The sequence below is a fragment of the Talaromyces proteolyticus genome (genome assembly GCF_021365285.1).
Source record: "Talaromyces proteolyticus strain PMI_201 chromosome Unknown BGW36scaffold_3, whole genome shotgun sequence".
Lineage (NCBI taxonomy): Eukaryota > Fungi > Ascomycota > Eurotiomycetes > Eurotiales > Trichocomaceae > Talaromyces > Talaromyces proteolyticus.
This window is the reverse complement of record NW_025764279.1, coordinates 741,038-756,190: the sequence shown is the minus strand read 5'-3', so window position 1 is coordinate 756,190 and position 15,153 is coordinate 741,038. Positions and strand designations below refer to the sequence as shown.

The 15,153-nt window shown below is 47.5% G+C and overlaps 6 protein-coding genes across 6 annotated transcripts; 3 read left to right on the top strand and 3 right to left on the bottom strand.

Annotated features, from left to right (window-relative positions):
• Positions 1–332: 332 nt before the first annotated feature.
• BGW36DRAFT_290765 (uncharacterized protein) lies at positions 333–2,809 on the top strand (the record flags this gene model as incomplete). The annotated part of the gene is made up of 4 exons (XM_046210784.1): positions 333–683; positions 749–1,239; positions 1,295–2,250; positions 2,313–2,809. The coding sequence occupies 4 exons, from the start codon at positions 333–335 to the stop codon at positions 2,807–2,809; spliced, it is 2,295 nt and encodes a 764-aa protein (XP_046075145.1).
• A 424-nt stretch (positions 2,810–3,233) lies between these two features.
• On the bottom strand, positions 3,234–4,714 carry BGW36DRAFT_290283 (uncharacterized protein; the record flags this gene model as incomplete). Its single annotated transcript, XM_046210753.1, has 2 exons — positions 3,234–4,400; positions 4,451–4,714. The coding sequence occupies 2 exons, from the start codon at positions 4,712–4,714 to the stop codon at positions 3,234–3,236; spliced, it is 1,431 nt and encodes a 476-aa protein (XP_046075144.1).
• Positions 4,715–5,254: 540 nt separating this feature from the next.
• On the top strand, positions 5,255–6,352 carry BGW36DRAFT_290696 (putative short chain dehydrogenase/ reductase; the record flags this gene model as incomplete). The annotated part of the gene is made up of 3 exons (XM_046210776.1): positions 5,255–5,312; positions 5,381–5,628; positions 5,693–6,352. The coding sequence occupies 3 exons, from the start codon at positions 5,255–5,257 to the stop codon at positions 6,350–6,352; spliced, it is 966 nt and encodes a 321-aa protein (XP_046075143.1).
• Positions 6,353–6,622: 270 nt separating this feature from the next.
• Positions 6,623–8,946, top strand: BGW36DRAFT_371524 (putative amino acid transporter). The gene is made up of 5 exons (XM_046215381.1): positions 6,623–6,856; positions 6,916–6,989; positions 7,044–7,398; positions 7,449–7,677; positions 7,723–8,946. The coding sequence occupies exons 1-5, from the start codon at positions 6,792–6,794 to the stop codon at positions 8,521–8,523; spliced, it is 1,524 nt and encodes a 507-aa protein (XP_046075142.1). The 5' UTR covers positions 6,623–6,791; the 3' UTR covers positions 8,524–8,946.
• Positions 8,947–9,165: 219 nt separating this feature from the next.
• Positions 9,166–10,098, bottom strand: BGW36DRAFT_394578 (Bax inhibitor family protein; the record flags this gene model as incomplete). The annotated part of the gene is made up of 3 exons (XM_046217928.1): positions 9,166–9,760; positions 9,823–9,893; positions 9,952–10,098. The coding sequence occupies 3 exons, from the start codon at positions 10,096–10,098 to the stop codon at positions 9,166–9,168; spliced, it is 813 nt and encodes a 270-aa protein (XP_046075141.1).
• Positions 10,099–10,384: 286 nt separating this feature from the next.
• BGW36DRAFT_104964 (putative signal transduction protein Syg1) lies at positions 10,385–14,156 on the bottom strand. Its single transcript, XM_046209190.1, has 6 exons — positions 13,867–14,156; positions 13,745–13,799; positions 12,276–13,685; positions 12,081–12,224; positions 11,716–11,805; positions 10,385–11,662 (listed from the first exon to the last, which is right to left on the bottom strand). Exons 1-6 carry the CDS (start codon positions 13,878–13,880, stop codon positions 10,631–10,633), a joined length of 2,745 nt encoding a protein of 914 aa, XP_046075140.1. The 5' UTR covers positions 13,881–14,156; the 3' UTR covers positions 10,385–10,630.
• Positions 14,157–15,153: the final 997 nt, after the last annotated feature.

The window sequence follows — 15,153 nt, the reverse complement described above, 5'->3', positions numbered from 1 at the left end:
TTGAATACATAGTAATCACCGATTACCCTAAAAGGTGATTGTTGGCTAGGAACACGACGTATGGTGCAGACACCGTGTGGACCAATGACAGCTCCCGGATTGCGGATCTCCCAAACTTTTCCCCGTTCCGACCTCGGATGCAGCTTTTCTCCAGATTCTCTTCAAATCTCTCTTTGGCGCATCGCATCGTGGTTTTTGTCGCAAGGGCACGCGTCAAGATGATACCAACGGTAAGAGCTGAAATTGATTGTTATTCAAAGAGCCCTTTTAAATGACGCATTGGTCCCATACAGCGCAGGATAGCTGGCCTCGCAACCAGGAGGAGATACATCATGCTCTTCGGGCGCGCAACCACGCAGCGACCACCTTCACTGTCCGCGACATGTCGCTCGTACACCGTCACCGCCCTCTATAGAAAGCCTCAGACTTTTCACTCGCACGTCGAAAATTCAACCAATTCCTCCGACCTCCTGGCTTCAGTGGCCACAACGCCCCAGACGCTCACCGAGAAGATCGTTCAACGCTACGCCATTGGGCTCGCGCAGGGAAAGAAGGTCAAATCAGGCAACTATATATCTATAGCACCGCATCACTGCATGTCGCATGACAATAGTTGGCCTATTGCAAAAAAGTTTTTGGACATTGGTGCCACTAAGGTCCACGATAATCACCAGATCGTCATGGTCCGTCCTCATCATTCATTCATCTATTCAATACAAAACGCCAGCGCTAACCTCATGCATGACAGACCCTCGACCATGACGTCCAAAATAAATCCGAGTCCAATCTTAAAAAGTACAATCAGATCGAGGAGTTTGCTCGCAAGCATGGCGTCGATTTTTACCCCGCAGGCCATGGGATTGGACATCAAATAATGATTGAGGAGGGTTATACTTGGCCAGGAACTATGACCGTTGCTTCTGACTCTCACTCTAATTCTTATGGAGCGATTGGCTCACTCGGTACCCCAATCGTTCGAACAGACGCCGCGAGTATTTGGGCCACGGGCCGGACCTGGTGGCAGATCCCACCTGTCGTCAAAGTCACCCTGACAGGCGTCCTCCCTCCAGGCGTCACGGGCAAGGATGTTATTATCGCCTTGTGCGGTCTCTTCAACCAGGACGATGTACTCAACCATAGCATTGAATTTACCGGTTCAGAACAGACGATGCGCAGCATTTCTATCGATGAACGTATTACCATTGCCAACATGACAACGGAGTGGGGTGCACTTAGTGGGTGCGTAATCATGCCTGAGATAACATATTCTTGATCTAACTAATTCGCATGACAGACTCTTCCCCATTGACTCTGTCCTAATCAACTGGTTACGAGCCAAGGCCACCACGTCCGCCATGCTAAACCCGGAACTTGGGGCCAAAGGCCGCTTCAATCACGACCGAATCAACGATCTGATCGAAAACCCGCTTACTGCTGACCCTGGTGCGACCTATGCCAAGTCACTCTATTTATCTCTGAGCTCCCTATCCCCGTTTGTCTCCGGCCCTAACAGCGTGAAAGTGGCTACCCCCCTCCGCGATCTTGAGGCGAAGAAGATCCCCATCAACAAGGCCTATCTGGTATCCTGTACCAATTCACGCTCCTCCGATATAGCGGCTGCCGCCCGCGTCTTTCGCGAGGCTGCTAAGGATGGTGTCACGCCTAAGATTGCCTCTGGTGTTCACTTATACATCGCCGCCGCCTCCCTAGCTGAACAACAGATCGCGGAAGATGCTGGCGACTGGCAAGTCCTCCTGGACGCAGGCGCAAAGGCTCTACCCTCAGGCTGTGGCCCGTGTATCGGATTGGGAACCGGTCTCCTCGAACCTGGTGAGGTGGGTATCAGTGCCTCTAATAGAAATTTTCCGGGAAGGATGGGCGCCAAAGAAGCGAACGCATATCTCGCTAGTCCCGAGGTTGTCGCCGCCAGCGCCCTGCATGGCCACATTGTCGGTCCTGGGTGGTATCAGAAGCCCGACGGCGTGGAGAAGGTCATCATCGGTGAAGGCAGCGGTGACTTTGAGGTTGACAAGGCCAAGAGCGTGGAGGATGCTTTGGACAAGATTATCGCCCAAGCCGAGAGAATGATTGTCGATGCCGAGGGCGTTTCTGCGGCCGACTCTACCGGGGCTACGATCAACGACGCCGAGGAAACCCTTACCGACATCCTGCCAGGGTTCCCTGAGAAGATCGAGGGCGAGATTGTCTTCTGCGATGCTGACAACATAAACACAGACGGGATTTACCCTGGTAAGTCGTTGATCCCCAAGTGAGCCCTTATACATCTTCGCATTAACCGTTTCTTCCTGTAGGCCGCTACACGTATCAAGACAACATTACAACCGAGAATATGGCCGAGGTATGTATGGAGAACTATGACTCATCCTTCAAGGACATCGCTCGCGCAGGGGATGTGCTAGTCGGGGGCTTCAACTTCGGATGTGGTTCTTCGCGCGAGCAGGCCGCGACTGCCATCCTCGCCAAGAAGATTCCGCTCGTCGTCGCGGGATCCTTTAGTAACATCTTCGGCCGTAACAGCATCAACAACGCGCTTATGGGCGTCGAGGTGCCGCGCCTTGTGCAGCGTCTGCGCGAGCGCTTTAGCAAGGGCAGTGATGGCGCCGACGCTCAGCTCACGCGCCGCACGGGGTGGAAGTTCCTGTGGGATGTACGTAGGAGCAAGGTCGTTGTCACTGAGGACAATGGGGAGACGTGGAGCCAAAAGGTTGGCGAACTGCCTCCCAATGTGCAGGAGATCATTGCTAGGGGTGGTCTGGAGAAGTGGGTGAAGACCGAGATCGAGAAGTGATCTACCCTCGATGACACGCAAAGAAAGACACAAAAATATGACAAAAAAGTAAATAACACAATTCATTTCGTAGATATACCCTTGATAAATACATGTAAACTGCTAAATATACATTGAAACTTTACATCACTAATAGGCTACATGTAACAACCACAAAAGTGACAAGTACACGTAAAGAATTGGAATAAAATGACTCGAAACGACGAAATAATGGTCACAGATTTGATTTTAAATGGAAAATAAAATATCAACAAGACAGTCCATTTTATAAAGTAGTAAACCACACCATTACACAACTAGATATGTACTACTTCTTCCATTATTACTCTGTCAAAGCTGGCATACTGGCTGACATTTCAATCGACCTTGTAACACTCAATATTAACAGGAAATGGTTATACATAGATGTTATAATTTTCTCAGCCTATTTGTCAAAACACATCATATTCGCCTTCTCAATAGCTTTTTTCTCACCTTCACTCATGTCCTCCGTTACTTCCCACCTACGTGATCCCATCCCCATCGCTCGCTGCCCGTCAGGATTCACAGAAGACCAGTCCACAGCTCCTTTATATCCACTTTCTCCAGGGCCACCGGCTCCCGGGAAATCCCAAGGCGGTGAATATTGTAGAGCTGCTTCGCGTTGCCTTTTGAGGTATTCAACATTCATTTCGCACAGAGGGGTAGCCGGAATGTAGAGCACACTAGAATCCCCAGTACCATGATGTTCTTTATCCACCGAATGCAATGCGTCACAATGCCACGCCACGAAATCTCCAGGCTCGACACGTGGTGCGGAGACCATGGTTTCCAGGAGCTCCAGGTGCGGGTGCGTTACTGGGTTATACTCCTGACACGCCCCTGGAACTGAACCTGGGAATGTGGCGTCGAGATTCGGGAGTGATGAATTTACATCAAAAAAAGGTCTGAGTATGGTGTAGGCGGTGCTGTGGGTAATCATTGGGCATACTTGCAGAGTACCTTCCCCGCGACCTGTGTCAGACATGGCCAGCCAGCCTTGAAAGAATCGTAACATCGAGCAGGCACCGGCTCCATTGTACAAGTCCATCTTAGCCTTGACTCTGTGTCTGGCGTCGAATGCGTCATATTCTTCCCATTTTCCTTCAAGAATCTTGCTGTATACTTTTGAGTATTCAGGATCTTCCCATCTCTCGAGTGATCCACCATCCGCATGGGGTCCTAAAGTGAACTTGGAGTCCCCAGGCTGCCTGATTCGCAGTCTATCAGCATATGTGAGCGGAGTGGTGACAGAGAGCTGCGTATTTGGGTCTGATGAATGCCATAAACTTTGAAGAAAGCGCTGGGTTTCTAGCATGTTCGGGTGTGCTCTAGCCTCTGTTTGAGCTGGGGCCCAGTAAAGCTCATAAACGGCAGGAGAATCTGAAGGAAAGGCATTCACTTTATCCCTGTTGGCAGCAATATATTCTTTTGTTCTCGATTTCCATTCTAGGGCTGTGGATCGGGGGACAACATTGCGAATCACCACTGAGCCGCGGTGTCTTATTTCGGCAATTTTCGATTCTGGTACCTTGCCGGCAACAAGATCGGAAAATAAAACTGACGGGATTATCTATAAGAGTCAGTATACCTTTAACATAGTGATTTCAAGGAAGAGCATACATCGCTGCCGAGGTCTTTGATTTTCTCAACTTCCTCTTTCAGGCTGGGAAGCAATCTGCTCCAGCTCTCCTTCAAGTCATGTTCATTTTTGTTGAAGAACTTCGACTTTAGAGTTTGAAAGCGAGGAGGTAAGGGCTCTGGTTTGTAGTCAGGCTGAAGACTGGGAAAGACAGATGAGATGTCTCCAACAGCTTTGGTTAAAGTCGATGACGTTGTTGCAGTCGTCATTTTCCGCGCAAAGCTTTTAGGAAGAAGCTCTAACATTTTGACATGTATATATCAGGCAAAATGAGACTGAGTCACGTTGGGAATCTTGAAGTTCCGTAACAGAGGGTGCTATTTATACTTGGGTCGAACTGATCAGGTTATCAGATTAATCCGTCTGGTCGCAAAATTTCCCTTTAAGGTTAGCCTCCCCTTCCGAATGAGGCATATCTTCCGCTCGCAGCATCATGAAAGTCTAGTCCTTTTTTAGTTGGGGACTGATATCAGCAGATCTACCAGAAAAGAGTGTGTTATCGGAGTCATTCCGGCTTCTCTTCACACTAGCGATCGCCTTTTTTCCAACTCTGTTTCCCACAAAGCTCTATTAGCCTAATTTTAATAGGAATGTCGATGTCGGCTTTTCCTTCCCCGCCCGGATAAGTTGCCGTGCCAGTCATCAAGATCCCCCGCATTTCGGTATAGTTTCCCTTCGACTCGGTCAAGAGAACGATGTTAGCTTGCTGTTATAAAGGGTCAAGATTGGCCTCGTTCTTGTCTCTCTAAATCTCTATGAGACTTTCTCCGCTGTCTAAATTCATCATGTCGATCACCCAGCCCGTCAAAGGCAAAACTGCCATCGTTACTGGTGCAGGTTCAGGTAAATACAAGGCCGTGTTGTAGAATTAGATCGGTATCATCCGACTGACATTTATTCGCTTTCGAAAGGAATCAATCTCGCCTTTGCGACGTTACTGTTGGCCAATGGCTGCAATGTTCTTATAGCAGATCTTGCGTTACGGCCTGAAGCTCGGGTCGTAGTAGACAAATACTCGAGTCGTTCAGGCTCCGCCAGAGCTGTCTTCCAGAAAACCAATGTCACAGACTGGGCTCAACTAGAGCAGATGTTTGCGGTGGCAGAGAGAGAGTTTGGAGAAATTGACATTGTTTGCCCTGGTGCGGGGGTTTATGAAGAGGTGGGTATTCTATGCGGCTGTGAACGAGCAGTGGAAGAATGGATATTTCTAACGTTGCCTATAGCATTGGAGCAACTTCTGGCGGCCGCCTGGATCTCCGGAGAGTCGAGATACGCCGCTAGGGGGCCGATATGCCTTACTCGATATCAACTTAACCCATCCAATCCGAGTGACTCAGCTAGCGATTTCACATTTCTTGCGCCACCGAAAATCCTCGAGTCGCAAGCATATCATTCATATATCTAGCATTGCCGGTCAAAACCCAGCGCTGGCAGCTCCTATTTATGTTGCGACGAAGCATGGCATCAGTGGTTTAGTGCGATCTTTGGGTAAATTGGACGGTCAGTTTGGCATACGAGTCACAGCCGTGGCGCCAGGCGTGATTAAAACTCCGTTATGGACAGAACACCCCGAGAAACTAAAGATGATCAAAGAAGGCCAAGATGAATGGGTCACTGCTGAAGAAGTTGGCGAGGTAATGCTTGCCCTCATTCAACAAGACGAGGTAAACGAGGTTATCGGGGACCATGGTGGACAGGGACCGCTGTTCCCTGTCCAGGGCGGGACCATCTTGGAAGTTTCAAAGACTGTCCGTGTGGTGAATGCATTCAATGACCCTGGCCCAGCAGGTCGGGCTGGAAATACAGTCACTGACATGAAGGCTGTAGAAAATGAGATCTATAGCCTGTTGTCTGGGGATGGCTGGGGGAAAGCCAAGCTATGAGCGTTGCGCTGTTGCGTGACACACCGTCGATACCAGATAATGCTAGTCAGCATCAATATAGTCAATATTTTAAAGTGGACAATCTCGTCTGGTGGGCAGCAAAGCACACTGGCAAGTTGCAACAACCACAATAATAATAATAATGTAGAGGTTGAGGCCAGTAAATATTAAAAAAGGACGCAGCACGGCTGATGTTTCTCCGGCCGCTAGCGCCCGTGCCCGCAGCTGCCTGTGTCGATCTGGCTGAATGCATGTACACTCATCCTCTCTCTTTTCTCATCTTTTGTACCTCCAGAACCCACTTTCGACCACGGGTCTTGCACAGTGCTGTTTTCTGGCCCATTGGTGCATATTGATATTATGTTATGCTCTTTTTTTGCCGCCTGTTCTTCTTGGTGACGTTCCGACCGAACACTGTATAGAATTCGTGTGCAAAGACATGGTGATGGAAGGCGACCCAGTCAGCGCCGCCTCTGCGACGATGGGCGCGCATAGAGGTCGAAGGTATTTATTGAAGTGCAAGTCTTTACAGTGGTCCAAAGCTGACATGGCCTGCTTTCTAGGCGACGAGGAAAGCGAGACGTTTTTCAAGGTTCCGCCAGTTGGATAAGCAGTGTTATAAATCTCGTGAATACAAGTAAGCCGACGCTGGCTCCATGATTCCATGAATCGGACTCTAATTATAATCTAGTCGTCGGCGCCGGTGTTCTCGCCATGCCCCTCGCCGTCGCACATATGGGAATCGTTCTTGGTATATTGGTGATCATCTGGTCGGGAGCGGCGGCGGCCTTCGGGCTGTACCTACAAGCGCGATGTGCACAATATCTAGATCGAGGCTCTGCTTCCTTCTTCGCACTCTCTCAAATTTCATATCCTAATGCAGCCGTTATTTTCGATGCTGCGATCGCGATCAAATGCTTCGGAGTCGGCGTGAGCTATCTGATTATAATTGGTGATCTGATGCCCGGGGTAGTTGAAGGATTTGTCGGTGGTACACCGGCAAGCGAGTTCTTGGTAGACCGTCATTTTTGGATAACTGCCTTCATGTGAGTGCCTGCACAGATATGCCACGTTGCAGCCACTAATCAAGCCACAGGCTTATCGTCATTCCCTTGTCTTTCCTCCGTCGTCTGGATTCTCTGAAGTATACAAGCGTCATTGCCTTAATCTCGATTGGATACCTGGTTATACTAGTCGTCTATCATTTTGGCAAGGGGGATACGATGGCTGATCGGGGTCCTATTCGCATTATCCAATGGGCAGGAATTGCCCCGGCTCTCAGCAGCTTTCCTGTCATTGTATTTGCATATACATGCCATCAGAACGTATGTCTCCCATATAAATGTTTGAGATGTAGCTAACGACAATAGATGTTCTCCGTTTTGAACGAAATTCGAGACAACAGCCACTTCCAGACCACTAGCGTTGTTTTCGCCAGCATCGGCAGCGCAGCTTTCATATATATCCTCGTTGCGATCACCGGCTACCTTTCTTTCGGAAATAGCATTGGAGGAAATATTGTGGGGATGTACCCAACATCGGTATCCGCAACTATTGGGAGAGCAGCGATTGTTGTGCTTGTCATGTTCTCCTATCCTTTACAGGTTCATCCATGCCGCGCATCAATGGATGCTGTGTTGAAATGGCGCCCCGCGCCAAAGGTAGCTAATGCCAATGATGGTTCGCCTCATCGATTCCCTCTTTTACCCCGAGCAAACCGCAGTCCTGAACCCATGAGTGACCTTCGTTTTGCAGCCATCACGACTAGCATCATAGTTTTGAGCTTCATTACTGCCATGACTGTGTCATCCCTTGAGGCTGTTCTGGCATACGTGGGTAGCACGGGCAGTACAAGCATCAGTTTCATTCTGCCTGGACTGTTTTACTATAAAATATCTTCTCCCGAATCGGCCGCACACCAACAATTGATGAAAGAAGACGACGAGGCAGACGACGATACAATCTCTGACGATGGTGTATCCGGCGAAGATCACCAAAGTCTCTTGAGCGGAAGTGGAATCCTCACATCCAGCGCCATTCTGGGCGGCACTCGACACCAACGAAAGAATCTTCTTCGAAAACTCAGTCTTGCTTTGACAGTATACGGTATCGTCGTGATGGTTGTCTGTCTCGTCATGAATACGTTTTTCCACGTTTCCAAAGAGTCATAATATAACATTTGACTAGATATTGCTCTTCGTTTTCTGAGCGCGCGTGACGATGTTCCGTATCATGACCATTATTTTGTATATATACTTTTGTTATTCTCTCTAGCTCTTAATATGCTTACATTATCTCATTAAGCGGGTAGGAATCGTTGTTCCTAGTTGGTGAGTTTGGTTGTAGTGGATTATTTTTACGTGCAGGCGTCTATTTTTATTCGGCTATTGATTATACATGTTTACACTCTTGAAACACTCGTTCGTTGTATCAATTTGATAGAGTAAAGTGATTGATTACTGATATGTATGTATTGAATGGCAATTTCCACATTCGTTGATGACGGATAACCAACATTGTAAGTTGGGTCCAGTGACTTTGAAGGCTTTGCTTTTATTGGGGGTTGCACATATAGAAGAAACTTGTATCGGCATTGTACTAATTGCAATAGAACTATATATATGCTTCTCAAAAGGGCAACTAAATGAATGGAAGGAATGAAGATTAATTCGGCCGTATGGACAAGTGCCCAAGCATATAACTACTGCAGCATAAAAACCATATGTTGACGAAGGTGTCATCTTGTTTTGAGTCTTCAATATCCACGTTAGCAGCCGGTGTGTATTGCACCTCGCATCTTGTCATCAGTTTCTCTAGTTGTTCTGCTGCGAGTTCAAGATACGCAGTATGGCGAGGAACAAGTTGATAATGTCCAGGTACAAAGAAATCGCAGCGGCAATTTCCTCTTCGATGTGGTAGTGCCGCATGATCAGCTGGGTGTCAACTAAAATATAACCCGAGAAAATCAATGCCGCGACACCGCCATAAACAAGCTCGACGGAGCTATTGTACGGGAAGAAAGCAGCCATGAAGCCGAAAATTATGAGCAACCAAAGACCCCCGCACAGGTACGGCATCCAGTGTGTAAAGTCATACTTGGTTTGGCAGGCGAAAATAGTCAAGGCAACGAAAATGCCCAGGGTGATGATGAGCGCCTGCACGACAATGCGTGCATCGTAGTACGAAGTCACGACACTGATCGAGTATGCCTCCAATGCGGTAAATCCAGAAAGGAATAGAAGATTGGCCGGGTAGCTTTTGCGTTTCCAGTAGGTGAGGAACATAAAAGCAATAGCGCCAACAAGAGATCCGATCATGAGCGAGAAGTGAGACTGAATCCATGTACGATAGGAGTCACTGAAAAACGAGATTCCGCTAAGAACGGTGGTTAAGAGAAGTTGGACAGTCCTAGTTTGGAAAATATATTAGTAACTGTCGGTCGATCGATAATGGATGGTTGGTCTACTTACAAGATAGAATACACCTTACGGATGAACTGCATCCGGATGGGGAGGGTGCCCTCCGCAACAGTTCCTCCGAACTGAAAGTAGATGTTGTTAGTATCATCTCGTCGTGAATATCACCTGGTATAAACGTACCTTGAAGTCATCTGGAACATTGTCGTCCTCAGATCGCGGCTCAGTGGCTGCAGTAGAGTCGTAGGAGCCGTATGCCGGAGGAGCTTGAGCAGGCTCTTCAAACGAGTCTCGCTGAGGCGCGGGTTGGTATCGTGCATTCGCAGCCATCTCTTCTGCTGTTATTTACCCTTCTACGAGGTTGGATTGACAAAGACAAACTGAAGTGAGGGAGGGAATGCAGTCAGGCGTTTCGGCGTCAGCCTACTGTCACAGTGGCGGCACAGTCACGTGATTAATAAGATCCCGTGATGTCATGCGGGATACCAATGTTCCTAACCTGAATAGGCAATATATACCAGAGTCCTTCCCGCGTAGGGTATCACGTTCTATTGCCAACCTTCACATAACACTGCGGGAGCTTGAAGGTCAGGTTATATCGGCTTTTCAGAAGGCTGGGATTATGAGGATATTTAAATTAGTTTGTGAACTGGTAAGCCCGAGCAATCAATAACGTAAAAGATAGTATATATACAGTGTATCACTCGATACTAGAGTCATTATACTCTGTTTGCAAAAACTGAATTAGGAATAACGTCCCATCGCCTCATTCATACAGATATAGCAAGGCTGGTATAACATGAAATCGTAATGTAGAGGTCTATTACTGTATAGCGAATTAGACCATGAGGGTAATGAGAAATTAGTGTTCCTGGCTGTGAGGACTGTTCCGGTCTACCGGAGGGTCTGGTATATCAGAATCTAGGAAGCTATGCTCCTCCCTCGATGGGGACTCATCTTCCTTTTCGTCTTCCTCGTCGGTTGTATCATCCAAATCGTGGAACGCGGATCCGCCAGCGGGACCACCCAGCGGGTCTGTAGGCCGCCTGCGCTGGAAGTCTTGAGAATGGGCGGTGGCCATGAGTGTACCCACGCGACTCATCGCTCGACTTGACGTGGGACGACGCGCGCGTAATGCTAGTGTCTTCGCTAGTGATGCTTCCAAATCAACATCATCAGCAGCCGGGAGAGGCGAAGGAGCGTTCCCTTGCGCAATCGGTTGTTCTTCCTCACCCTGTTCTCCATCTAGTGCACCTGCTGGAGTTTCTCCCATCTCTTCTTCCACCTGGTATGGGAGAGGAATATCTCGTAGTGCACGGAACATGTGCACATTGGTGCAGTGTTCGTTCTCAACACGGAATATTGTCCAGATGCCTCTTCGACAAATTTCAGTCAAGCTCACGAAAAAACTCAAGGAAGCAGAGTGTTGGATATCGTTGATGAAAATAGCATAAAATATCCAGTTGAATCGTATAACCACGTCGATGACAATGGCTACGTAATATAGCCAGGCTCGACGGAATGCCAGGATATCGCGTAGCAAAGTATGTGACGCATAGACATTACCCAAGCTCCAGTCCATCGCAATGTCCCAAATCGAGCAATAGATTGCATTTGCTGCGCCAAAGACAATGAATGGAACCTGATAGCCTATTTGTTTGTCGATTCGGTATAGGCTCAAAGTCATGTAAAACAGTATGCTGAAGGTGTACTTTCCAAAATTGACCAGGTGAGGAAATATGTTCTTTGTATCACGATACCGTCGAAGACATTGTAAGCCACGCCAGATTGCGGGCAATGTGGTAAAAAAACCTAGTAGTCTAGAGTTTGAAGAGTTGCATGTCGGTGGGTTATTCCACGCCGTTGCGTAAAGACAGAAGAATAACTCGATATTCTAAATGAAATGTTAATAAAGTGTTCCCATAGATGTGTATAAATTGAACATACCCCCATAGCATATGTTTGGGAACAATACATGTCGCCAAGGAAGAAGTCTCGAAACTCGACTGGATAAAGTCCGGCAAGCAGAAGGCGCCACTGTACAAATATTAGATGAAAGCCTCTCCCAAAAATCAATGCTTGTTACATACGTTTGAAAAGGCCCACCAAGATCGGCTATGGTGATAGAAAACTCTGAAGGGAAAGAAGAGGGCCAGCACGGTGATGAAAATTAGTATTACGGGATAGTATATGAACATGTTGTTGACCCAAGAAAAGTTTATCCACATAAATAAACCAAGCAGAAGGAAGAAGAGTGAAGGTATCTGCCTGCAATTTTAGTAAAAAGATAGCAATGACAGGAGTTTGCGTACCTCAGCCAGCTGACGCCAATTCAGGACATGCCGCGTATCAAATTCAAAAACAAAGGCGTAGTTTATTTTTGCTCTAGTCCAAATCATGCAATCCAAACAGAATAACATGTAATGGAAGACAATCAAAAAATATCCTCCGTAAATCTATACTTGACTTAGCTTATTGACAACATGAAGAGCCCCTAGATGACTTACCTGCAGCAAATAGGAGGTGTTCAATCGAACTGTATTATCGGTATCGCCAAGCAACCTAATGGCCAAAATCAAGCCTTGGATACTACTGACAAATCCTGCAGCGAGTAACATGCCGATACGAAACGTATTTGGCGAGAAATCATGCGAGTGATTCTTCCCACGTAATTTAGTAACCGCAATCTTCCTATTTCCGCCTTCAATGTAACGAGCGTAGAGATCCTCTACAGTTACCATATGCCCTTCGATTACTTCGCTCTGCACAAAGTAAGCTTTGTTAACTTTCTCAGACATGTATCGCAGGGTAGGCCGCATGTTGATGGACTTGTCGAACTTCTTATTGATTTTCCGAAAAGCTTTACGATTGAGATAGGCATATGACTTTAATAGTTCCAAACCGCGATAGAACTCTTGTAAAGCAAGCTTTAACTTTCTCTTAGCGCTGCGATATGGCACATTGACTGATTCTGGACGTTGAACAAAGTCCCGTCGTCCAATAATGGATTGAGGATCCATCGGTCCTGGTGTTTTGGGGGTCTGTAGAGTAGCCAGGGCACGAGAATTCTTCCCAAAATGTTGTTTCCCAACTATAGCATGTGCCCATTTTGTGTTTGGGATCACGTTCAGATAGCTATTGGGCTGACTTCTGTCTCTTTCCGGAGACTTTGCCCGTTTTGCGGTCATCATTTGCGCCGTTCTCTGGTCTCTCATCATATGTAACTGTTGGCGAAGCGCCTGTAGTCGGTGGGTTGCTTCCACCTCCTTCTCTTTATAGAAAGATTCGATCTTGTTCAATTCCGAATCCAAAAACTCAAAAAACTCGTCCTCCTTTTCTGTTACCTCATCGGAGATACTGCTTTGATAGCTCCTCCCGGAGGATTCCAAATCACCACTAGTAAAGACCCTCTTAAAGAATTTCGCAGTTTTCGACGGCACATCGCCGGTTGAATATAGCCTCTTTGGGTTTCCTTTATTGTTAATTACCGAGTATGGGGGTGGTTTCACAGGGCGATCAGATGTCCCCTGCCGTGGGAGTGGACTTTGGTCGGTATTAGACAGTAGTCTCTGTTGATGCTTCTGCTGTGTCCCAGCGCGATCCGGGTCAATCGCAGGATCAGGCAATTGAAGCGAAGGGAGGCGAGTCACATTTTCGAGAGGTGGCTCGGAAACAATGCTACCATAGCCCCCTATCGTGTTGGAGAAACGAGACCCGGGAGTCCTGAGCGGCAGCTGCTCGGGCATGTGCGCAGAGGGCGATCCATTATAATTCAATGGAAAGCGCGTGGCTGAGGTTGAAGCATTCGGCTGTAGGTCTTGGGATGGTGTCTCGTAGTAAGTGTCCGGGCGACGAGTCGGGGTCCGATTAGTTCTCTGAAGCGCTCGTCGAATGGCCTTGACCTTCTTCTTGCCGAGCTGGGTGCAGAATCATGTCAGCGATGTTAGATGTATTAAGCCATCGAACTAGACGCTACCTTGTAATCCAGATACTTGACACGCCATTCCGGAACTAGTTCCTCATTAAGCTCCCTACAATTGAGGCACACATGGTTAGTTAACGATCCGGGTGGCACAGGGACTATCCGCGTTTACGCACTTGGCGAACTTCATGGTGTATTCCTATTTCCAGTTGCATGATCACCGACCGAAGGCATCACTGATCGTCAGCTCGAAATCAATGATTATATGCCAGATTAAGCGGTCGCAGCATTATCAAGAGTGCAGCAGGGCAAGAAAACCAGATGAAAATTTTTCGCGGGGTTGAAGATCGAAACCGGCGTCATAGGGCAGCCAGGACTCAAAAGCCTAAGATTGAGTGGATAATGGTAATTATAGCCCGATGCGATTAATGCGCTCGACTAGCACTAGTACTTACTTACTAGTACGTACTATGCTTAGAGTGTATGTATCAAGCGGAAATGCTGCCTCCAACTGGATTTGCATTCCTCGTGCCGCACGTGCTGCTACTGGCCGCACTATTCGCCCGGCCTGCAGGCGTATACGTCTTATCAAATACTTTGTAACCCGCTGCGATCTTCGGCATGAGAACCTACCTGCAAAGCCCATTTCTTGCCCAGCCGCTTCAGGCTGCCTCCCTGTAAGATGTGCGCATGCCAGACCTTATTTACCTTTCCCATCATCCAATGGGCCGTTGTAACTACTTGAAGTAGTAAGAATACGACGTTTTACTTCCTATGCATTACTGCGCAGGGAGCTTCACGAGCCAGTATCAGAAGTATCAAAAAATAATTTGGCATTCCTGCGCTCTGGCCCAAGCACCGGCTGACCAATAGCGTCTTCTCGTTCATTAAAGTCTTCACTCTATCTATTTAATTCTATATATATGTCGGATATACGCAGAAAAGCAAGTGGCAGCGCACTCAAGGGATGTTGCGCGGTTGATAAGCCAACCAAACCCACGAAGCTCACATACGCACGTCATATTCAAACGTTGACTACGTGGTACTAGATTCAATAATATCCTTGCTCTACGATGGGTATTTTATCTAGTCCAAAATAGCAGTAATCATATAAGATCCTAGATATCAATTCAAAGAAATATCGTACGGTGGCGCTCATTGATCCCGTCTCCAGACCCCAGCTGCCCCCGACAACTTCAGAAACTTCACGAGCCTAAAGCTTCCACAATTCGGATATCAATTAGTACGACCAGAAATCTTGGCAGTCCGCTATTTATGGACTTGTAAAAGTGATAACTATTGCATCATGATGCGTCACGTCAGATTTGCCATCGCCACCCGAACAAGCAAGCTACTTAGCATTCACCAAGTATTTGGGAAACTTGCTTTCAATAAACTTTCCTGCCAAGAACCGTCACACTCTTAGTTAAGAATTTCCGGGGATAACCCAATAAACACATTCA

Coding starts and splice junctions, on each gene's coding strand:
- BGW36DRAFT_104964 (XM_046209190.1), bottom strand. Junction 12,225..12,275: donor ACACCTCCTATTTGCTGCAG/GTAAGTCATCTA, acceptor AGTCAAGTATAG/ATTTACGGAGGATATTTTTT. Junction 11,806..12,080: donor ATTGGCGTCAGCTGGCTGAG/GTACGCAAACTC, acceptor ATATTTGTACAG/TGGCGCCTTCTGCTTGCCGG.
- BGW36DRAFT_371524 (XM_046215381.1), top strand. CDS start 6,792: ATGGTGATGGAAGGCGACCCAGTCAGCGCCGCCTCTGCGACGATGGGC. Junction 6,857..6,915: donor GGCGCGCATAGAGGTCGAAG/GTATTTATTGAA, acceptor CCTGCTTTCTAG/GCGACGAGGAAAGCGAGACG. Junction 7,399..7,448: donor TTTTGGATAACTGCCTTCAT/GTGAGTGCCTGC, acceptor ATCAAGCCACAG/GCTTATCGTCATTCCCTTGT.